Below are 24522 nucleotides of genomic sequence, written 5' to 3'. Positions count from 1 at the left end.
CAGTGGGATAGGGGTGGGAAAACAAAAAGGGATATGTATTGACAATAATAATACTAAATTGTATTTGGCAGATGCCTTTCAGGACACGCAAGGACTTCTTACATAAAATCTAGTGCTGTACTTAAAATCTATTTAATTTAGGGCTATGTATTGAATTATTTTTGAATTATGCTTGATTATTTACCTGGAAAAAACAGTAAAAGGAAGTTGTTAAAAAAAACTATAATCTTATCAATTTCAAAATAATGAGTGGGTTCACTTCGCACTGATACAATATGCAGTAAACAGTAGCTATCGCTGTGTAGGCTAGGCTACACTGTGTAGGCTACTCACCGTTAGCTTGTTAGCTAAATGTCCAAACAAAGCTCACTGTTAAAAATGTTAAAAGGATGTTGAAGAATTTGCGAAGTTATGTGATATCAGTGATTTTACCATGAAGGCCCTCCAGTCCCCCTCTATATCGATCACTGAATGCATTGATCTAATCGAGGGCCTTAAAGACAGTGTCAGAATAATCAGAGTCCATGATCAGCATCCCAAAGGCCAGCATCCCAAAGGCCAGCATCCCGTCGCCTCTTCACTGTTGACGTTGAGACTGGTTAGCCTTTTAAAATGATAAACTTGGATTAGCTAACACAGCATGCCATTGGAACACAGGAGTGATGATTGCTGAAAATGGGCCTCTGTACGCCTATGTAGATATTCCATAAAGAATCTGCCATTTCCAGCTGCAATAGTCATTTAGGACATTAACAATGTCTACACTGTATTTCTGATCAAGTTGATGTAATTTTAATGGACTTTTGTTTTTGCTTTTCATTCAAAAATAAAGACATTTCTAAGTGACCCCAACTTTTTTGAACAGTAGTGTAATTACAAAAGATGTGTAGACAATCACATGTACTGTATGATGCGTGGGAATACTTTGAAACAGATTTCCAAAATGAAATCACTTTTCTGGTGTTTTTACAGTCTTATGTCCAACAATAAAAAAAGATTCAGGGGCCAAATAAAATACTGTTACTTTTACTTAACCAGGTAAGTTACTGAGAACACATTCTCTTTTTATAATAACAACATAAAATAATTATACTTGAGTCAGTGCCATGCTTTGCTGTCACACAATTCATAGCTAAATTCAATTCCTTAAACCTATTGTTGACTATGTTATGATAGTCTGTCAATCAAATATTCCTAAACCAAATGGCATGTTGTTAATGGCGTGAGCAAACAACAGCCCCTGTTGGCTGGAATCATTGGATGATTGATAATTCATGATAGTCCTGAGTCCCACCCACATCACTGGATAGGCTACTGTACCTCAAATAATTACAAGAAAAGATCAACTCACGAATGACGATACGGATGACGATTCAGTGACGATAAGTGGTTATTTCGATGAAACGTTGATGTAGTCTGTTTCTTTCTAACTGTCCCGTATGCATGTTAATACAACTCTTATCAAGCCAATTAGCATTTGGCCTGACCTGCTTGATGCATATTTTATGATGTTAAGAGACTTACCATAAAGGGTCCAATATCCATAGACACAACCCTGATAACCATGACCAAGCTCATTTTCCATGAGGTTGTTCTTACCAAGTGAACCCAGCCATTTTTGTTGTTGTTGCAATTATAGAGTTGTGAGTTTTGTTCCCCCAAAGGTCAGAACGCATTGAATCTGAATTCAACGTCTATACGCATTACACAACAATAGTAAGTGTCTGTCCACCATGGATAACACAAGGCGAGATCTTGAGCATTCAGTCTCATCTCAGGGGCATCGTTGTCAAATAAGTACAATATATGTTGTGAGTTTACAAATGGTACCACATATATGTAAATATATTCCTACTTAGAAGACGAAAAAAAAATACTTTAAAATCTCCTCACTTTCTTAAAATGATGGCTGCACTGTCATATCATACAGCTACAGTATAGTGGCCAATTTAATTTACCAAATGAAAACAGCAATTTGCTGTTTTACTATTGGCAAATATGTCTGGAATATATTTTCACTTATTTGTCCTTGTCTTTTGTCTCCTGGTTCTGTTGTTTTGGTTTCGTTCATTTGATGTGTGCCTGTCGGACTGGTCCTTGTTGCGCCGTCATCCTGCATTGTGCTGGTGTCTTCTCTATTCACTTTGCCAGGATAGATATGATTGTTGGTCCCCCTGGACCCTCAACTCCCCGCCATAAGAAGTATTCAACTGATGGACCCAAAGAGTCACCAAAAAACTCTCCTAGGTTAGGCCTCACCAGACTACATCTCTCTCATCAAGAGCTTATCCCTTAGTTCATTATCTATTCTCTTGACAAGCAGCGAGAAACCTTTTTTTGTCTCGGCCTACTGTGACAGCGTGTGACTAGTTGTGTCTATATCGCAATGTGATGCAGTGACTTGATCAAAGTAGCAAGCATCTTGCAGCAATTATTCAGTTATTCTCAGGATAAAATCACTCAAACTCAGTGATTCATAGTCTCTTTGACGCCATTTGAGTGCTGATCAGCTTTATATACGGGAGTATACACATATACTGAATGTACAAAACATTAGGAACACTTTCCTAAAATTGAGTTGCACCTGCTTTTACCTTCAGAACAGCCCAATTCGTTAGGGCATGAACTATACAAGGTGTAGAAAGCTGATGTTGACTCCAATGTTTCCCACAGTTGTGTTAAGTTGGCAGGATGTCCTTTGGGTAGTGGACCATTCTTGATACACACGGGAAACTGTTGAGTTTGAAAAACCCAGCAGCATTGCAGTTCTTCACACACTCAAACCGGTGCGCCTGGCACCTACTAGCATACAATGTTCAAAGGCATTTAAATGTTTAGTCTTGCCCATTTACCCTCTGAATGGCACACATACACAATCCATGTGTCAATTGTCTTAACAATATATTTTTTAACCCTTCATCTACACTGATTTGAAGTAGATTTAACAAGTGACATCAATAAGGGGACATAGTTTCCACCTGGATTCACCTGGTCAGTCTGTCATGGAAAGAGCAGGTGTTCCTAATGTTTTGTGCACTCGGTGTATCGAACACGTAAAATTCCTATTTTTCTTGCACTATACTGTGACAATCGTACTAGAGAATTAATGGAAAGTACAATTAAAGTAAAAGAAGACTAGCATGGTTTATCCAATAGTTAAGAATATGGTAAATGCTCCTGTAGGACATAGGAGAAGTGAAGCTCATAGGTAAGTAGTCAAGTCATGTAGCCGAGCAAAAAAAGGTTGCGCTGCAGATGTAAAAATGTCTTTATAAATACATTCGATTAATTGATATTGCCTGCAACACATTGACAATGTGAAGGGCTTATATGTAAAGATAGCTAAATTCATTTACAGCCTATGACCTGTGAGGCGCCTATGAACAATACAGTAAATTCTTCGGTTTTGGATGCATGTTGGCATGAAGTGTATTGAAGCATGCCACATGATGCACAATCTACATTTTAGAAGTTGGATAGTTTTCTATTCTTGGCCGCTTCGGATGTTTGCAAAATTGGTAAGCATGTTTTGCCTGACCATGGAGCCGTTCTGTGAATATTTTCTTTTCTAGGATATTGCTCTCTTATTCAGATGTTTAAAATGTCTAGTTCAGTGCCAACTCTCTTATAAATAGGCCTCAGTCAGTTTTCAATCTTGCATAGATGTTATGGATGTTTTTTATAAGGTTCATGGTGCTTTACAACCTGGTCTCAGAGCATTTAGTATTATTCTGTATGTAAATCCGAAACACTCCGTTTAGTATAATATGTTACGTTTGTATGGTATGTATTAATCTGTGGATGTGCATCATCCATTTTGTATGATATGTTGCGAATTACAATTTGTTTTATGTGTTACAATTTGCTAAATGTACAATATGTTACGAATTTGCAAACTTACATGTTACCAATTCCAATTTGTTGTAGCTACATTAGCTACCTGGCTAATGTTAGCTAGGCTAGAGGTTAGGGTTAAGTTTAGTAGTTAGGAGTTAGGTTCAAGGGTTAAAATTAGGGTTAGCTAAAAGGGTCAAGATTAGGCTTAAGGGTTAACTAAAATGTAGATAGTTGCAAAGTATCTAAAACGTATTAAGTAGGGCCTCCTGAGTGGCGCAGTGGTCCAGCGTCGTTTTGATTAGGGGAGGGTTTGGCCGGCATGGATGTCCTTGTCGCACTAGCGACTCCTGTGGCGGGCCGGGCGCAGTGCAGTTGTGCAGTGTTTCCTCCGACACATTGGTGCGGCCGGCTTAAGTGGGCATTGTGTCAAAAAGCAGTGCGGCTTGGTTGTGATTCAGAGGACGCACGGCTCTCGACCTTCGCCTCTCCCGAGTGTACGGAAGTTGCAGCGATGAGACAAGACTGTACCTTCCAATTAGATACCATGAAATTGGGGATAGAAAGGGGTATAAAAAATCTATAAAAATGTATTAAGTAGTTGAAAAGTTGCTAAAATGGTAAAGTTATCTGTGGTGAGATTCAAACACGCAACCTTCGGGTTGCTAGGCGATTGCGATATCCGCCCACCTATCCAACCTGACCAACCGTTTTGCCTTAGGTAACCTTCTGTCTTCTGCCATACCAAATGTAGCATATCATACTAATTTGTGACTCACAACCTGGATTCAGTCTTATATAGCAAAATTTGATTTTTTTAAAAACGTTTTAGAAAAGTAGAGACTCAGCTACAAAATGGTAAATCAAACACTGCATTTGAGGAACAACAGGAAAGTAATTCTGCTTTGAAACTTGTAAACTCACTTTTGAGAAAATCGCCAGTTCTTCTATCTTGTGAAGAACTCTTCTTTGTCTACACCCATTCAGCATTGTTCTCACCCTAAGCTTTAGCCCCATCCATCTCGTTTCGATCTCAAAGCGCACACTTGACGCTCTGGCCGATGATTTGTTTACCTCTGGATAACATGAAAACAGCCTAACCAGCTCTGCTGGCAACAATTTAATTACGCTTTTTTTGCAGACGTTTACTGACACCGGCCATATTCAGCGGGTGTTGTACACACTTCACGTAACGTCAACTAACGAGCCAGCCAGCCAACGTTAGCTAGTTTAACAATAAACAGTGCCAACAATGCCACAGTGCTGGGAGCTAACCAACCATGTTCAATGTTAGCTAGCTAACATTAGGCTCTAACTAGAACAGCACACATATCTGGGAAAAGAATGTCAGCTAGGGAGCCAGCCAGCTAACGTTAGCTAGCTAGCTAACAGTACACTTTAGCTTAAGACATAGAGCTTGCTAGCTAGGTAAACAATGTACCTAGTTAGGTAAACAAAGTGTAAGTTCACACACGTCACAAAACGTTAACTAACGAGCCAGCCAGCTAACGTTTGCTAGTCAAACAACAATGAACAGTGCCAACAATGCCACAGTGCTGGAAGATAACTAACCATATTCAATGTTAGCTAGCTAACATTAGGCTCTAACTAGAACAGCAAGCGTCTCTGGGAAAAAAATAATAACATCATCTAGGGAGCCAGCCAGCTAATGTTAGCTCTAAATTAACCCCCTTTCTGTCAAAATTAGAAAACGTGTAATATCTGAAAATGTCATGTTAGCTAGCTATCGCTAGACTATCTTACCTGTATACATCATTGTGCATGGATGCGTCTTCCTGTCAGGAATGCCATGCCACGGTTGCCCTTAGTTTGAAGATGAAATCTGGAGACAAGTGTTTCCTCCATCTCTTTCGCTATCATACTCAAATTCCATAAAAAATGTGATCCTCCAGAAAGTGGAGAGCCACACTTATGCAGCTGCACACAATACATTTAAAAAAAAGTTGCATTTGAGAGAATTACCAACCCAGACTGACGAGCTTCTATGGCAGACCAATCCGAACTCCTCTCTCGACATGTCCAGCCCACGCATTATCTCAGCCAATCATGGCTAGTGGGAAGGTTGCTAACTTTTTCTGTGGCTTAACCAACAAGGCCTGTAATTGAAATTTTTTATTCGTATTAACAGATGATATACAAGTTTGTTATTAAGGCACATGAAAGTTCGCATTTCTGTCAAGAAAAACATTTTGATTTAAAAAAATTATAATTATGGTCAAACGACTCTCGTGTTTAAGTCATGACTTGCGACATACGCCTAGTTTCCTGAATCTATTCATATTTGAGTATCCCGGATTTACATTTACTATGTTACTTCTAGTCTGAGACCAGGCTGTGCTTTAGGGCAATAAGTATAGCTGATCCAATATGTCCAAGCAATTTTTCAGTGACACTTTACTTGAAACAACCTTCCCTTGAAGTGTAAACATTCGATTCACACTTTACTTTCAGAACGCGTACAGAACCTTTGTCATAGCAGTCATAGATCCCTTGTCATGACTGATTGTGACAACTTGCTTTACACTTCTGACAACTGGCATAACAATGTTATAAAGCAGACCGTCTGTGGCAACTATATTACCATCCCTGGCAACTTCATAGGGTGTTACGTCCTTTGTTAGATAGAACCTGTAATACCCACTTAAGACAGGTATTATGTCATTCTTTTAGCAGCTTTAAGTAGGCATACAAACGTAAAGTAATGTATTGCTGTATTGTCTTGCTGGGTTCAAGAGCCAATGAATGACAATGATGAGTAGTTGAAAGAAAAGATGACCCTAACCCTGCACCCTGTAAGGCCCTGGGTCCTCCTCCTCCATCTCTCCGTATGCCATCCCATGCATGTGCCCATCCCACTCCCACTCCCACTGTGCTCAGCGCTAGGCAGGTGAGAGATATATACCTGAGTGTGTGGTGCTCTCCTCTCTAAACCTGCACTCATCTACCTATTGCAATAGGGTCAGAGAATGTCTGGGGTTATATACATCCTTTTTCTTTACAATTGTGGACATAACTTTTGAAGGTTGATTAAAAAAAATGTTGCCGGCTGTGTCAATTTCAAACAGGTTGGCTCTATTGGCTTTATTCTAGACATTTCCCGTTTTGTGTTTTGAACCGGTAGAGTTGACCAGATTGTTGGTCGAGGTACTCCGATCACAGATAAAGACCGTCCCAAAGGAACCACAGACGGGGGGGTTGAGGAGGACCCAAGCATGATGGGGCGTTTGGGGAAAGTGGAGAAAAAGGTAAGGTATTCTATTTAGCAATTAATGGCAGTATTGACTGTGTCAATGTCTGTCCCTTGGGCTTTCCAATTCTCCATCATGTCATGGTGTCTTTCCTTCTGGGCAGGTCATGTCAATGGAAAGAAAGCTGGACTTCTTGGTGAACATCTACATCCAGCGCATGGGCATCCCCCAGTCGGAGACTGACGCTTACTTTGGGTCCAAAGAGCCCGACCCGGCACCGCCCTACCACAGCCCTGTGGACCACATGGCGAAGAGTGGCTCCATCACCAAAATCATCCGCTCCAACAGCTCGGCCGGACAGAAGAACTTCGACCCCCCACCAGCCTGTTCCGGCCTAGGGGGACACTGCCCCCCCTCCACCTCCTGGCAGCAGCACCCCGTCAGTGAGGTACACCAGCGCAGCCAGGACAACACCCCCTCCCCCGTAGGGGATCCCTCCCTGGTCCGCATCCCTCCTCCACCGGCCCATGAGCGCTCATCTGGAGGCCACAGTGGGAGCAATCGGGGGTCCCACCGCAACAGCGGTGGTGGCAGTGGTGAGGGGGAAAGAGAGGGCAAGGCAGACAGCGACACGTCCATCTCTATCCCCTCGGTGGACCACGAGGAACTGGAGCGCTCGTTCAGCGGCTTCAGCATCTCCCAGTCCAAGGAAAATCTGGACTTCCTGAACAACAGCTACTTCAGTGTTGTAGCCCGCTGCGCCAAAGTAAGGCCCTACATCGCAGAAGGTGAATCCGACACTGACTCGGACCTCTGTGCCCCCTCGCCCCACTCTGCCACCGGGGAAGGCGCTTACGGGGGCAGAGGGTGGTCAGGATCCAAGTAGGCCAAAACTGGAACTGCTCATATAAATGGTCACTCTGCCTTAGAGTTCAGAGTTGACTGCCCAATATGCTAGGTGTTACCACCAATGGTACTTGTGAGAACCGAATAATCTGGCTCCTCTTGAATGAGTGAGAAAAAAGGTTATCAGACCACGCTCCAACGGTTTTTGCTGAGAAAGCGCCTGTAGTTTTTCATGCTGGGAATGTTTGCGGCAACTTGACTTAAAGCACACACATTTGTTCTCAAGTATTCGCACACTCATTAACTCAAGGTTAAGTTTGTCAGTGATTGTTTTGATCTTTTACTCGGGAACGGAATGCATATTAATTGCCAACCTTATATTATCATTGAGATGGTTACAGAATTAAAGAATTCACTTGAATTTGTTCAAAACTATGACATCCATATTCTTTTGTTGCATTTGATTGTTTTTGTGGCATAAGAGATTCCCAATTTCATCTAACTTGTCATGTATTGTATTTACATCCCAAATTACTTAGTTATTTACAGTGGATGACATGTTTTGCTTTATGGTTGATCAGCTAAATATATTTATTTCAAAGGAATGTAATATTATAGTCAACATTATGGCTCGTGTCCATAAACCCTATTGGATATAAGGACATGTGATAACCAGTTCTATATGCACTATTTTAGCAGTAATTGTGGTACACAACCCTTTAAGGCTTCTTTGCATAAATGTGCACAAGGCACAAACGCACTGACGATGTTCACATTACACTACTCACTATAGAGATTGTACATATTCGATACCCACAATATTATATTTGTGATATCCACAAAGATGCTTTCTTTGGCAAGTGGTGGAGTACAACCAATATTGGAACATTTTGTTTGGTCTTTATGATCTGTAAAGATGTATTTTATTGATTTTTTTTTTTATATCACATAATTGTAATTATATTTATTTGTTTATTAATTTGCTGTAAGACAAATATGTGACGTTTTTGGAAAACAAGCTGCATGTGCAAGCACAAACACCTTGCAGCTGTTTGCCAAATAGTATTCAAATGCACTATTTGCCAACTACATCCATAATATGACACAACTGGAAACATTAACAGAATTCACTAACATATAATTACAACAGCTATAGTTAGATGAACGCTTTATATTTTGTTGATTGCATCACATTTTTATGAAAGTTTTTATAATATCATTTCATGATGATAGAAATGTTAACAAAATATTCAGGCACGTTATTTAATTAACATTGTATATTTTTTGCAAAAGACTTACTCACAAGCTTTGACATGATATTTGATTTAAGCCAAATGGGGGCATTTAACAACCTGTTTTATCCTTTGAAAAGTCCCTTTATCCATTGATATTTCAACATATATATATTTTTTAATTAACTGTGTCCTTTCCAAGGCATAAACATTTAAGAATGTATGTGTAATGTTTTACTTTTACTTTATGATTATTTTAGTCAAACTTTGCTCTGCCAATATTTTTGCTGCTGTTTTCCCTCCATTTTCTCCAGTGCCGATCGGAATATCTAGACAAATATTGATGGCAAAGGTACACACGTATGAATTACTGACAGCAGACATTTTTTATTCACACTCTGTATTGTGGATACACAATGATTGAACAGATACATTCTGCAACTGGATCTAAATAGGTTCATCCAGAGATTAAATTACTCCATAAATTATTAAATGAATCATCAAATAGAGAGCTACCTTCAAACCCTTTTAAAATGCAGACTTGCATGAGATAAAATGATCTTTTCAGCAACTGCCTTGTTAATGTCCTGGTGACATATCTTCACTCCTGTCATTCTAAATGAAAAGACCCAGGAGACGCAAAGCAATTATATTTCCTAGGTTCAACTGGCAACACAATTTACTGCAGGGAAGAATACACATTTTCAACAATTATCATCTCCGCAAAGACATCAAGAAATATCCTGTTTGTTTTGTTTGTTACATATTTTCACATCTATGCTGCCTTGCTTGCTTGTTTACATTTAATTATTTTCCAAAGAGTATACTTCTCAAATGCCTTGGATGTCTTTTATGTTTGTTTTTTTCCAACCTTTGTTACAGGCCATGTTTGAAAGAGCTATTCTGAACACAAAATATGCTTGTGAATGTATTTTTGAATGTTGTCTCACTCAAGGTATTACCATCACTGTTAGCACACAGCATGCTTAAACATAGTTATTTGGAGCAAAACAGAAACAAATAAGTATTAGAAAGACAAAGTTCTGAAAAGGACTACAGACAGAGCGATACTTCATGTCACTTGTATTTTTCAACCCCTGCAAGCTTACATTTTTTTTGAGAGGTGGGGGGGACTTATTGTACAGCATATATGTGTTTACAGGATATATTCATTTTATTTTACTGAAAGTATCAATTTGACAGTCACATGGATTTTGTGACATGCTGTAAGCAATCAAGCAGCCCCCAAATATTTGTATGTTTTTTTGGCACACCAAAGTTTTTAGAATAAAAGACGAAGAATTCAGCAAAACAAAAATATATCATCTGTATTTCTACAAATAAAAAAAGAGGCATGTGATTGTGTCTCAATGTAATCAAGCTATGAAATTATTGTTATTTTGAAATGCAATGTCTTTTTGGGCTTAGTAGTGGTCAATTTGCAGTGTACAAGTTATTATTATTTTCCTTCCCCCCGACCATTCACTCTGACAAAAATCGGGCCACAGCTGAATCTAGTTGCCTAACACTGCTGTAAGCATTTCAAAGCTGTTATGAAAATGTTGACTCTATGATTTCAGTCATTATTGTTTTAGTTTTTTTAACTGAAATACTTTTGGAATCAATGCTTGCCGGCATGTTTTGAACCTTATTATAAACTGGGTGGTTCGAGCCCTGAATGCAGTTTGGCTGACAGCCGTGGTATATCAGGTATGACAAAACATAGATTTTACTGCTCTAATTACGTTGATAACCAGTTTATAATAGCAATAAGGCCCCTCGGGGGTTTGCGGTATATGGCCAATATACCACGGCTAAGGGCTGTATCCAGGCACTCCGCATTGCGTCTTGCTTAATAACAGCCCTTAGCCGTGGTATATTGGCCATATACCACACCCCCCCCGTGCCTTATTGCTTAAGTATACCTTGAATATATATTTTACTTATTATGTAGCATTGCCATGTAGTAACACTCTAATCCATGAACCTAATGAAAACTGTATAATAAACGTTGTTTATCATAAGATTGTTTTCATTGATTCGATCAATATGGTGCGAGTACAGTGAATGCAGTGAATAACTAACCAGACTTCATTTATAAATCAAATAAAATGTTATTGGTCACATACAGATGGTTAGCAGATGTTAATGCGAGTGTAGCGAAATGCTTGTGCTTCTAGTTCCGACCATGCATTAATATCCAACAAGTAATCTAACAATTTCACAACAACTACCTTATACACACAAGTGTAAAGGAATGAATAAGAATATGTACATATAAATATATGGATGAACGATGGCCGAACGGCATAGGCAAGACGCAGTAGATGGTATAGAGTACAGTATATACATATGAGATGAGTAATGTAGGGTATGTAAACATTATATAAAGTGGCATTGACTTGTGATACATTTATTACATCCAATTTTTCATTTTTAAAGTGGCTAGAGATTTGAGTCAGTATGTTGGCAGCAGCCACTCAATGTTAGTGATGGCTGTTTTAACAGTCTGATGGCCTTGAGATAGAAGCTGTTATTCAGTTTCTCGGTCCCAGCTTTGATGCACCTGTACTGACCTCTCCTTCTGGATGATAGCGGGGTGAACAGGCAGTGGCTCGGGTGGTTGTTGTCCTGGATGATCTTTTTTGCCTTCCTGTGACATCGGGTGGTGTCTTGGAGGGCAGGTAGTTTGTCCCCAGTGATGCGTTGTGCAGACCTCACTACCCTCCTGGACAGCCTTGCGGTTATGGGCGGAGCAGTTGCCGTACCAGGCGGTGATACAGCCCGACAGGATGCTCTCAATTGTGCATCTGTAAATGTTTGTGAGTGTTTTTGGTGACAAGCCAAATTTCTTCAGCCTGTGATTGAAGAGGCGCTGTTGCGCCTTCTTCGCCATGCTGTCTATGTGGGTGGACCATTTCAGTTTGTCTGTGATGTGTACGCCGAGGAACTTAAAACTTTCCGCCTCCACTACTGTCCCATCGATGTGGATAGGGGGGTACTCCCTCTGCTGTTTCCTGAAGTCCATGTTCATCTCTTTTGTTTTGGTTGACGTTGAATGTGAGGTTGTTTTCCTGACACCACACTCCGAGGGCCCTCACCTCCTCCCTGTAGGCCGTCTCGTCGTTGTTGGTAATCAAGCCTACCACTGTAGTGTCGTCTGCAACTTGATGATTCAGTTGGAGGTGTGCATCGCCACACAGTCAAGGGTGAACAGGGAGTACAGGAGAGAGCTGAGAACGCACCCTTGTGGGGCCCCAGTGTTGAGGATCATCGTGGGTGGAGATGTTGTTTCCTACCCTCACCACCTGGGGGCGGCCCGTCAGAAAGGCAGGACCCAGTTGCATAGGGCGGGGTCGAGACCCAGAGTTTGGAGGGTACTATGGTGTTAAATGCTGAGCTGTAGTCGATGAACAGCATTCTTACATAGGTATTCCTCTTGTCCAGATGGGTTAGGGCAGTGTGATTGAGATTGCATCGTCTGTGGACCTATTGGGGCGGTAAGCAAATTGGAGTGGGTCTAGGGTGTCAGGTAGGGTGGAGGTGATATGATCCTTAACTAGTCTCTCAAAGATAGTCGTTTAGCTCAGTTACCTTAGCTTTCTTGTGTACAGGAACAATGGTGCCCTTTTTGAAGCATGTGGGAACAGCAGACTGGGATAGGGATTGATTGAATATGTCTGTAAACACACCAGCCAGCTGGTCTGCGCATGCTCTGAGGACACGGCTAGGGATGCTGTCTGCGCCTGCAGCCTTGCAAGGGTTAACACGTTTAAATGTTTTACTCATGTTGGCTGCGGTGAAGGAGAGTCCGCAGGTTTTGGTAGCGGGCCGTGTCGGTGGCACTTTATTGTCCTCAAAGCGAGCAAAGAAGTTGTTTAGTTTGTCTGGGAGCAAGACATCTAGGTCCGCGACGGGACTGGTTTTCTTTTTGTAGTCTGTGATTGACTGTAGACCCTGCCACATTCCTCTCATGTCTGAGCTGTTGAATTGCGACTCTACTTTGTCTCTATACTGATGCTTAACTTGTTTGATTGCCTTGGTCATGTTTCCGGTCGCCTTGCCCTGATTAAAAGCAGTGGTTTGCGCTTTCAGTTTTGTGCGAATGCTGCCATAACTCCACGGTTTCTGGTTGGGGAAGGTTTTAATAGTTGCTGTTGGTACAACATCACCGATGCACTTGCTAATAAACTCACTCACTGAATCAGCGTATACATCAATGTTGTTGTTCGATGCTATCCGGAACATATCCCAGTCCACATGATCGAAGCAATCTTGAAGCGTGGAATCAGATTGGTTGGACCAGCGTTGAACAGACCTGAGCATGGGTGTTTCCTGTTTTAGTTGCTGTCTATGTTACAGAGAAACAAGACTCGACATGTGAAAACAAACAAAATCACAGAGTGCAAGTTATTCCAAATTCATCTCATGAAGGTGAGTTTCACCACATCCCAGAATTAGATTAGACACATGATTAAAACCTGAAGATATGCTTCTGACCAATGGCACAGGAGCTGGAGCTCCACCAATTGTTAGAAGGAGCTTAAATGGCCCTCCCCAATAAATAAATGAATAATTTTGAAAAAACGAGTCGCTGTATTCCTCGAGGGACATTTATTTTCAAAAGGCATCTGCTGCTAGAAAGTGAGTAACTTCTCCCGCCTCCACTGACTGCTTCATTCTCACTCCCAGCAGTGAGGCAGTGTGTGAGTGAGAGAAAAAGCACTGTGCTGGATAAAATAAAAGTATATTTGTAACATGCTTTGTAAACAACAGGTGCAGAGAGGAAAAAGAATGTAACAATTACTGTATAACACAAGGAGTAAATACACAATGAGTAACGATAACTTGGGTATATACATGGGGTACCAGTACCGAGTCGAGGCAGATATGTAGGGATAATGTGACTAGTCAACAGGATAGATACAGTGGTTGCGAAAGTATTCACTCCCCTTGGTATTTTTACTATTTTGTTGCCTTACAACCTGGAATTAAAATAGATTTTTGGGGGGGAGTTGCATCATTTGATTTACACATGCCTACCACTTTGAAGATGCAAAGTATTTTTTATTGTGAATCAAACAAGAAATAAGACAAAAAATACAGAAAGCTTGAGTGTGCATAACTATTCACCAAAGTCAATACTTTGTAGAGCCACCTTTTTTGCAGCAATTACAACTGCAAGATTCTTGTGGTATGTCTCTATAAGCTAGGCACATCTAGCCACTGGGATAATTGCCCATTCTTCAAGGCAAAACTGCTCCAGCTCCTTCAAGTTGGATGGGTTCCACTGGTGTACAGAAATCTTTAAGTCATACCACAGATTGGGTTGGAGTCTGAGCTTTACTAGGCCATTCCAAGACATTTCAATGTTTCCCCTTCAACCACTCGAGTGTTGCTTTAGCAGTATACTTAGGGTCATTGTCCTGCTGGAAGGTGAACCTCCGTCCCAGTCTCAAATCTCTGGAAGACTGAAACAGGTTTCCCTCAAGAATGTCCCTGTATTTAGTGCCATCCATCATTCCATTCCAACTCTGACCAGTTTCCCAGTCCCTGCCGATAAACAACACAGCATGATGATGCCACCACCATGCTTCACTGTGGGGATGGTGTTCTCGGGGTGATGAGAGGTGTTGGGTTTGTGCCAGACATAGCGTTTTCCTTGATAGCCAAAAAGCTCAATTTTAGTCTCATCTGACCAGAGTACCTTCTTCCATATGTTTGGGGAGTCTCCCACATCCATTTTGGCGAACACCAAACGTGCTTGCTTATTTCTTTCCTTTAAGCAATGGCTTTTTTTTCTGGCCACTCTTCCTTAAAGCCCAGCTCTGTGGAGTGTACGTCTTTGCAGCTCCTTCAGGGTTATCTTTGGTCTCTTTTGTTGCCTCTCTGATTAACCCTTTCACATGTACCATCACACAGGAGTGATCATTCTACAGTGGTCCCTGAAGCGTGTGATCACACCCATGTGATTAGAACGATTATTTAGAACTGCCAGTTTCGACATAACATAACAAAATGTGGAAAAAGGGAAGGGGTTTGAATACTTTCCGAATTCACTGTACCTACATATGGTATGCTACAGTAGATAGGAATGCAAAGTTATTATTTATAAGGAAAACAACAATGAAGGCAATGTGGGCTCCAGCCAGAAAATGTGCCAGGGGGAAAAGGTTTTTGCAAGGCCTGTTCTGACTAGAGATGCGCAAATGTCTGCATACTTGATCTGGGGAAACGCTGGGGAAGTGCTTGGGCTTTCGTCAAAGAGAGAAGTTTGTGCAATCTCTAGCGTAGCGCTCTGGAGTGGGTTCTCGGGAAGCCGGGGTTGGGGAGGCTCTCTGCTGACAGCGGGGTTGCTGGGAGAGTACTGTGTCTGGCTGCGTAATAGATAATCAGTAGAAATGCTCCAGCAATGTATTGAAAGCGCAGTCATGGCGTTCCGCGTAGGTCTGGAATCCTTCCATAAGATTTTGAAGTAACTCCTTGTATTTTCCAATGGTGGCTCCTTGGGAGGAGACAGCATAGCGGAGCTGGTCCGAGTCTGCTGGATCAGTCATGGCCAGTTCATACTAACATGACTCAGGATCCAGATGCAGACACAGGAGGCAGACAGTTCGAATCTCAGATGTTTATTACAAAACGGGGCAGGCAACCGGCAGGTCAAGGGCAGGTAGAGGTCAGTAATCTAAGGCAGCATCAATCAAGGACAGAACGGCAGGCAGGCTCGAGGTCAGGTTAGGCAGAATGGTCAGGACCGGGAAGACGACAACTATGTGTTGTGTTACATGAACAATAATTCTTAGAATGACTATACTTTAAGCAAAAAGAAATCAATGCCGGTGATGTTTGGTGAGGACCTGCCTTACAACAGGCCTACAAGCACTCAGTCCAGCCTCTCCCAGCCTATTGCGGACAGTCTGAGCACTGATGGAGGGATTGTGCATTCCTGGTGTAACTCGAGCAGTTGTTGTTGCCATCCTGTACCTGTCCCGCAGGTGTGATGTTCGGATGTACCAATCCTGTGCAGGTGTTGTTACACGTGGTCTGCCACTGCGAGGACGATCAGCTGTCCGTCCTGTCTCCCTGTAGCGCTGTCTTAGGCGTCTCACAGTACGGACATTGCAATTTATTTCCCTGGCCACACCTGCAGTCCTCATGCCTCCTTGCAGCATGCCTAAGGCATGTTCACGCAGATGAGCAAGGACCCTGGGCATCTTTCTTTTGGTGTTTTTCAGAGGTAGTGGAAAGGCCTCTTTAGTGTCCTACGTTTTCATAACTGTGACCATAGTTGCCTACCGTCTGTAAGCTGTTAAGTGTCTTAACGACCGTTCCACAGGTGCATGTTCAATAATTGTTTATGGATCATTGAACAAGCATGGGAAACAGTGTTTAAACCCTTTACAATGAAGATCTGTGAAGTTATTTGGATTTCTACTAATTACCTTTGAAAGACAGTGTCCTGAAAAAGGGACGTTACTTTTTTGCTGAGTTTACATGTCGACTATTACTCAATTCTTCACAATATTGTTTTCTGAACAAAATGCTCAAGCTTTCAGAGCAGCATACAGGTGAGTATATTACATGTTGTTTTCTAGTCCAAACCCAAACTGTGTCATCAAGGTGGAGAATCCCGACGGCAACGGGAGGACATTTTCACACTCTTGAGCTGTATTGTCACAAAATGGAGGGTTAGTCAATCTTCCTCTTCTCTGAGAAAAACAAAAACTGGTTTTCCTTATTCTCAAGCGCACTCTGTGATGTTTTCACCTATAGCTGTGAACAAAACAGTAGTATGCCACTGTTTTTGCTGATGGAAAGACTTGGTATACTATAATACTGCAAATGCATGACTCCTATCAGGACAATGCAGAACATGCCTTAACAGTGACATAATTTCTTGTTGATGTACAGTAAAGATGGACTGAACAATATAATTTGTGCAATGTACATTCAAATGAACAGTTTTGACCAGGGAAATGCATTTGTTGAACACATGATGAAATTTTATAAATTGTATATAAAATGTTCCATCTAATTAAAAAAGTATTATATTGTATGAAAAAAATTGAAAAAATATTAAAAGGGATGCATTTTCAATAGATAATGGCAAGCATACAATACAGTACAATGTACCAACCCATTTGAAGTGATCGTGTAAGTGCCTTAGGGTTGAGTGTCCTGGGTTGAATGAGGACAGGGACTGGCAGCATTTGTCTTGTGTTTTAGTGAAAGGCAGTCCCCTCTATAGTGTACAGAGAGAGAGAGAAAGAGAGAGCGAGATGATCTGACAGCGTGGTGACACAAAGTGACAATGGATGGCAGTCAGTTTTTTGTGCCACCTGCATTTTGTGCTAAAGAGGAGTTTGAATTCCAAAGGAATGTAGTCAAAATAAAATCAACATACAAAGGGAGATGACACTCATGAAGAGTGAAAAGAGAAAATATATCACTAATAATAATGTGAATGTATCATGAAAAGAAATGGCACAGAAGGTGAACATGTAAATATTTGAAGATTAGTGGATGGAAGCAAATCTGGGTAAAAAGAGAAGTTCACAAAGTTGAGAAAATGTCTTCGGTAGTGTTATCATCATGTAGGAATTTTAATGGTATCTGCTTGCTCTTCAAAGTAAGTCAGTTTTAAACAAATGTGTTATTGATATCTTTATGATAACTGTGATGCACACAGACATTGTAGAAAGTACTACATTTGAATAAATGTGGATTCCACTTTGTCTTGTGTTTAGTATACTGGTCATTTACTGTATAACAATTTCTGAAATTATACAACTGCTTATAGTTACTAGTGAGACAGACTCAGAAGTTTCAGTGGCTCTCATGACCTTTCCCCAGTTTCTCCCCTTCTTCTCTACAAATCCTCTCAACCTCTGTCAGGTTGGATGGGGAGCATCGCTGCACAGCTATTTGCAGTTCTCTCCAGAGATGTTAGATTGGGTTCAAGTCAAGGCTCTGGCTGGGACACTCAAGGACATTCAATGACTTGTCCCCAAGCCACTCCTGGGTTTTCTTGGCTATGTGCTTAGGGTTGTTGTCCTGTTGAAAGATAAACCTTCACCCCAGTCTGAGGTCCTGAGCGCTCAGGAGCTGTACTTTGCTCCATTCATCTTTCCCTCGATCCTGACTTGTCTCCCAGTCCCTGCTGCTGAAAAACAACATCACAGCATTTATTTTTTACCTTTATTTAAATATGCAAGTCAGTTAAGAACAAATTCTTATTTACAATGACTGCCTAGGAACAGTGGGTTAACTGCCTTGTTCAGGGGCAGAACAACAGATTTTTACCTTGTCAGCTCGGGATTTGATCTAGCAACCTCTCGGTTACTGGCCCAACGCGCTAAATGAATGAAAACAAATGATACTGACAGGATGTGACAAAACACTCATATCTGGTGAGAAAGGAAAAAAAACATGTGTTCAGCGTGTCTCCTATCTGGAGGCGGTGATGAAATTTGAAGTAACGAGGGGCGGGGAAGAAGCAAAGGTAGTAGAGCCACCACCACTACAAGGTTTCTCATCAACCGAGGGATAGTGAAATGCTGCATGTTAAAAAAGGGGACTTTGTATTATTCATTTGAATGGTCATAAACTGTACAACACAAGCGGAAAAGAATGCCGCTGAACGTTTTTGGGTCTGTGCAATAAATTCTGTCGGTGAATGTAGCCCCATCACAGGCCCCTGAGCCTGTGTAGGGATGTATTTTGGAGTGGACAGTGATTGAAGTATGATGTTTTATTTTATTTAAACAATTTTTTGTTAACGTGTTTTATTTTGTTTGAAGTCGTTTTACCCCTTTCCCGGAATGTTTTTTTGTTGTTTCTTGTTCAATGCCTCGTCCAGCTGCCGGCGGTAATGGATCATTAACATTGGATGCCAACCGCAGTTAAACCCCATCGAAGAAGAAGTACCACAGTGCATTGCTTTACCAGCTACTTCCTAAATACTGATGGCCACCGTGTTTACATCCAAATTAGTTGAGATAAAATAATATCCATCTGTCAAGGTAGCTAGATGACATTTTGTCGACATAGCTCATCCTTTTAGCTTGATTTCCTTACGCAGTTTGTAAGTTGCTGAAGGTTGTCTGCTCGCAAATCTCGTTTTACACGCAGCAGCACTAACTTGAGCTAGACAGTTAACTAACGTTGGCTAGCATTAGCAAGCTACTGCACTGTAGCTAGCCAGGTATGTGTGCCTTGATTGGCGCATTATATTTCACTTTAGTATTTGGTGGCAGTAAGTCAGCTAGCTAGTATCGATTACGGACAGGTAATGTTAGCTTGCTTGCCTCAAACCACAGGCAAATAGCTAGTCATAACAACAGCTAGCTAACTTGACTTGCTAACGTAGCTAGCCACACAGCTGAATATTTCCACAATGTGAGTTGTCTATTGCCTTGCGCATCATCAGCGTGTTTATTTTTTGTATATATATATATATATATTTTTTTACAATTCCAAGATGTACACCTTATTATCTGGTCTGTACAAATACGCGTTCCAGAAGGACGAATACTGCATCTTGATCCTAGGACTTGACAATGCAGGAAAAACCGTAAGTGTGTCTCATAGCAGTTTTCTCTCGTTGGAAGAGCACACTGAGCACCGCGCATTGCCCTTGTTTGTTTCTGTTGGATGAACTGCTGCTGCTTGTTTGATTTAGTCATGTATGTTCTACACACAGACCTTTTTGGAACAGACCAAGACCAAGTTCAGTAAGAACTACAAGGGAATGAATTTGTCCAAGATCACCACTACAGTTGGACTTAACAGTAAGTATAGCCAACCAGTAAGACTGAGCTTGTTGTGTTGCATTCAATTGTAGCACATTGGTTTTCAGGAGTCCATGCCATTCTAATATGTTCTTCTGACTGCTTCCTTCACGCAGTCGGCACAATCGATGTGGGCAAAGCTCGTCTAATGTTCTGGGACCTTGGTGGTCAAGAGGAGCTTCAGTCGCTATGGGACAAAGTGAGCAGCACCGACAAATTACACACACACACACACACACACACACACACCATATCTAGCTAGATGTCATGTCTGTTTTTGTCATTCAAGTACAATGATTTGAGGTTGACTACTGAAACATGGCTTTGTGAATCCACAGTACTACGCCGAGTCCCACGGTGTGATCTATGTTATAGACTCCACCGATGAGGAGCGACTAGCAGAATCAAAAGAGGCATTTGGTGAGTTCCTCACTAGCTTGCCAGAAGCATTTAGAGAAGAATGCCAAACGTCAACAGGGCACATAGAGTGGTATTTGTCATGGGCTACAGTCTGATGGACTAACTGAATGTACACTCCACATTATGGATGTAAAAGGAATATACTGGTGTGAGAAATATGGTGGAAACTCCCTAGCCCCTGCTTGCACCAATATAACGACTTTAAAGGGATAGTTCATTCAATCGTTTAGTATTTTATTCACTGTTAATACAATCAGAGAGAGTGTGAGATTCACAATTGGATAATCACAAAAAAACACATCACCATAGCTAGTGGTTGTGAACTTCGAGGGAAGCGGGAATGGGGTGGGGGCGGCTATGAGCAACGGCTATGAGCTGATGGCTGGGGCGCCATTGGCTGTGTAGTAGCCGATGAGGGATGCCTGACTGGGGCAGCCAATTACCAAAGTGCCACTATAACCGGCTGCCAAATCTAGCCTAATCCTACACAATGCAATGCAGCGACCCTAATTGTGCATGTCAGCAGTCAAGTTTTCAAGATCGAGCAGTACAAAGCAAAAACGGTGATGTTGTGTTTTAGCATCTCATGAGAGGGAGTCAGCAAATCCAGTCAATCTAGTATTGAACCATAGCTTGGACTGACGGTTCCATTTTTTTTTTTTTTCAGAGAAAATGATCAGCAGTGAGGTGTTGGAAGGTGTGCCTCTCCTGGTGCTCGCCAACAAGCAGGATGTGGAGGTAGGCCTATATAATCCAGTCTGGGGTTGTTTTGAAAAGAAGTCTAAACTAACCATGCCTTGTATAAACTAAAATATGACAAGGCCTGTTGCCAGCAGAAGTTGTTTGGCCTATAATATGATATATATATATAATACAACAAAGTAGTCCTCCATCCCTCATGCATACTTTTCGTAGATGACTCTGTGTTATATGTTACACCATACCCGTACTATACACTGAGTGTACAAAACATGAAGAACACCTGCTCTTTCCATGACAGACTGACCAGGTGAAAGCTGTGATCCCTTGTTTATTTCACTTCAATCCACTTCAATCAGTATAGATGAAATGGGAGGAAACGGATGAAAGAAGAATTTTTAAGCCTTGAGACGTGGATTGTGTATGTGTGCCATTCAGAGGGTGAATGGGCAATACAAAAAATGTAGGTGTCTTTGAACGGGGGATGGTATTAGGTGCCAGGCGCAGCGGTTTGTGTCAAGGACTGCATCGCTGCTGGGTTTTTCACGCTCTACAGTTTCCCGTGAGTATCAAGAATGGTCCGCCACCCAAAGGACATCCAGCCAAATTGACACAACTTTGGGAAACATTGGAGTTAACATGGGCCAGCATCCCAACTTGTGGATAACCTGACAAATTGAGTCTGTTCTGAGGGCAAAAGGTGGGGAGGGGGGTGCAACTCAATATTAGGAAGATGTACCTAATGTTTGGTATACTCAGTGTTCAAGCTCACCTTAATGCGGTGTTATTTTACTCTTGAAATAAATGTGATTGACAATTTCCACCACATACAGCTATCCCTTTGCTAGGTCAATTCTGTCTCTTTGAAAATCTCTAAGATCGTATCCATTTAGGCATATTTCTTTGTGTTTTTTTGGTAGAACTGTATGTCTGTGCCGGACATCAAAACCGCTTTTAGCGACTGCGCTCCAAAGATCGGTAAACGAGATTGTCTGGTGCAGCCTTGCACAGCCCTAACAGGGTAAGAACAGTCTTCTATTCCACTTTACTCTCTGTTGTGCATCTGGTCTGAGAGAACTCCTTTGTGTGTGTGTGTGAGAGAGAGAGAGAGAAATGTGAAATTTACTATTTGTCATCTTTGCTTTAAGAAAAGCAGTACTTTTTGCTCATAATGAGTTTTCTCTCAGGCAGGGCGTTAACGAAGGCATCGAGTGGATGGTGAAGTGCGTCATCAGAAACATTCACCGGCCACCGAGACTGAAGGACATCACATAGAGCAAGCCATGGCTTCCCCACTAGGGCTCCTGAAACCGGGTCCTATTCATTAGGCACCAAATGGTAGAAAACGTACTGAAACAAGAAGGGACTACTTAGACTGCCAGTCCAATAAAAATAATTTTCAGTTGAAATATGCTTTAAAAGATTTTTCTACGTTCTGCCCTGTTGAATACGACCCAGGCGCCCATTTTGCTACATTGTGACTTTCAGAAACCGAGATCGATTCTATCCATGCCCTGGCAATGAACTTCTCTCTCTCTCTCTCTCATCCTATTTGAGTGGGTGCTGTGAACTCAAGTCTATTTTTCAGATACAGCTTAGCATCAGGGGTAAACAATTGGGAAACTATTGATTATTGTATGTTATTTGGATATGTACTCTGATTTGGGTGAAATGCTTTTTGAGGCATTCTGATTTAAGCATAACAGTGTCAAGTCGATAAAGGTTTTATCTGGCTCAAGTACCTCTGTTTCCCTTCAGTAGTATAATCCGTCTTCATAAAGCGTCCCAGAGTAGGGTGCTGATCTAGTATCAACTTTTCCTTTTAGATCATAAGAATCAAATTGATATGGATTATTTTACTTTTCATTCCAATGCTTGAGTTTTTTTTTTTTTTTAAGTAAGAGGATGAACCTTGGCACAACCTTGAGTTGTTATTTATATTATGCAAAGATGCTACATATAATGGAATTGTACAGAGGGTCAACGATATATAAATGACTTCCCTTTCATTGACAGGACCTGTTTAAATACTAGTTTTATAGTTTGAAATTGCGTGTGTGTGTGGTATGTGTACAGTCGAGTCCCAAATGGAACACTATTCCCTATTTAGGGAATAGGTGTGTCCCCAGCGGCATCCTCCCTCTTTTTACTCTGTCTAACCTGGTGACGTATGCAAAGTATCTCCAATGATCAGGCTGAAAGCCTATTTGAATGACATTATGAAGATGTAATAAACAGTTGACACTTTTGTTTGACTTGTTGTTTCGCTTTTAGATGTTAGTGTGGTGAAGAAATGTAAAGAAAGTCAGCTGCTTTCTATTAATCACATCAAAATTCCATTTCCTTTATTCATATTTTAGTTTTTTACAAAACTAGGAAAGTAGAGTGGGTTACACATGAAGAGAGGAAAACAGACATGAAAGGAGGATATTCAAACCCTTGTCACCAGGGTGGAGGATGGTATTACGTTATCTGTGGTTTGTTTATTCACCAAAAAATGGACTCACCTGAATGTAATACCCACCGGAAAATGTAATAAGTTATTACATTATCTGTTCACGTTTACTACGTTATCCGTCAATGTTTTACATTAACCAGTTTGATTATATTATAAAAGTTATTACATTATGCCAAGTTGTTATGGTATGCGGTGTTATTACATTATCTGTTCCAGGGTGTAAATCTGATTTGGCCACCAATCTCTTATTACAGACCTTACACAAATGCATGCGTTTCTAAACATTGGACTGAGCACAAGGGGTGGTGGTCTACTGTCGCTTCCTAACATAGTTGCAAGAAAAAGTATGCGAATCCTTTGGAATTACCTGGATTTCTGCATAAATTTGTCATACTATTTGATCTGATCATCTAAGTCACAATAATAGACAAACACAGTGTGCTTAAACTAAACACAAATTATTGTAGTTTTCTTGTCCTATTGAATACATAATTTAGACATTCACAGTGTAGGTTGGGAAAAGTATGTGAACCCCTAGGCTAATGACTTCTCCAAAAGCTAATTGGAGTCAGGAGTCAGCTAACCTGGAGTCCAATCAATGAGATGAGATTGGAGGTGTTGGTTAGAGCTGCCTAGCTCTATAAAAAACACTCACAAAATTTGAGTTTGCTACTCACAAGAAAGGTTGACTGATGTGAACCATGCCTCGAACAAAAGAGATCTGAGAAGACCTAAGCCTTGATGTTCATCAGTCCACAGTAAGACATTGTCTATAAATGGAGAAAGTTCAGCACTTTTGCAACTCTCCCTAGGAGTGGCCGTAAGGCAAAGATGACTGCAAGAGCACAGCGCAGAATGCTCAATGAAGTTAAGAAGAATCCTAGAGTGTCAGCTAAAGACTTACAGAATTCTCTGGAACATGGTAACATCTCTGTTGACGAGTCTACTATATGTAAAACACTAAATAAGAATGGTGTTCATGGGAGGACACCACGGAAGAAGCCACTGCTGTCAAAAAAACACATTGCTGCACG

At 41.2% G+C, this 24522-nt stretch overlaps 2 protein-coding genes across 7 annotated transcripts in view; both read left to right on the top strand.

Annotated features, from left to right (window-relative positions):
- Positions 1-10373, top strand: part of LOC109897977 (potassium voltage-gated channel subfamily KQT member 2) — a 79657-nt gene extending 69284 nt beyond the window's left edge. Inside the window, exons 14-15 of the mRNA XM_020492720.2 lie at positions 6977-7100; positions 7207-10373. Of these exons, the coding sequence (XP_020348309.1) occupies positions 6977-7100; positions 7207-7929 (847 nt within the window). The 3' untranslated portion in view covers positions 7930-10373. The remainder of the gene's footprint in view (positions 1-6976; positions 7101-7206) is intronic.
- An 8349-nt stretch (positions 10374-18722) lies between these two features.
- Positions 18723-23279, top strand: LOC109891428 (ADP-ribosylation factor-related protein 1-like). Of its 6 annotated transcripts, none has more exons than XM_020483977.2 (8): positions 18723-19143; positions 19602-19694; positions 19824-19911; positions 20028-20110; positions 20250-20331; positions 20999-21069; positions 21951-22051; positions 22218-23279. In XM_020483977.2, the coding sequence occupies exons 2-8, from the start codon at positions 19602-19604 to the stop codon at positions 22303-22305; spliced, it is 606 nt and encodes a 201-aa protein (XP_020339566.1). In that variant the 5' UTR covers positions 18723-19143; the 3' UTR covers positions 22306-23279. The 6 variants fall into 6 exon arrangements, with proteins under 6 accessions (XP_020339566.1, XP_031682719.1, XP_020339557.1 ...); XM_031826859.1 differs by having other exon boundaries at positions 18968-19325; XM_020483995.2 differs by having other exon boundaries at positions 18982-19143; positions 19644-19694.
- The last annotated feature ends 1243 nt before the right edge of the window (positions 23280-24522 follow it).

Source organism: Oncorhynchus kisutch, linkage group LG1 (genome assembly GCF_002021735.2).
Source record: "Oncorhynchus kisutch isolate 150728-3 linkage group LG1, Okis_V2, whole genome shotgun sequence".
Classification (NCBI taxonomy): Eukaryota; Metazoa; Chordata; class Actinopteri; order Salmoniformes; family Salmonidae; genus Oncorhynchus; species Oncorhynchus kisutch.
This window is presented reverse-complemented; position numbering and strand designations above follow the sequence as displayed.

Excerpts from the sequence above, each read along its gene's own strand:
- LOC109891428 (XM_020483977.2), top strand. The coding sequence starts at position 19,602 with ATGTACACCTTATTATCTGGTCTGTACAAATACGCGTTCCAGAAGGAC. Across the intron at positions 19,695-19,823 it reads TTGACAATGCAGGAAAAACC|ACCTTTTTGGAACAGACCAA; the intron begins GTAAGTGTGTCT and ends TTCTACACACAG. Across the intron at positions 22,052-22,217 it reads CCTTGCACAGCCCTAACAGG|GCAGGGCGTTAACGAAGGCA; the intron begins GTAAGAACAGTC and ends GTTTTCTCTCAG.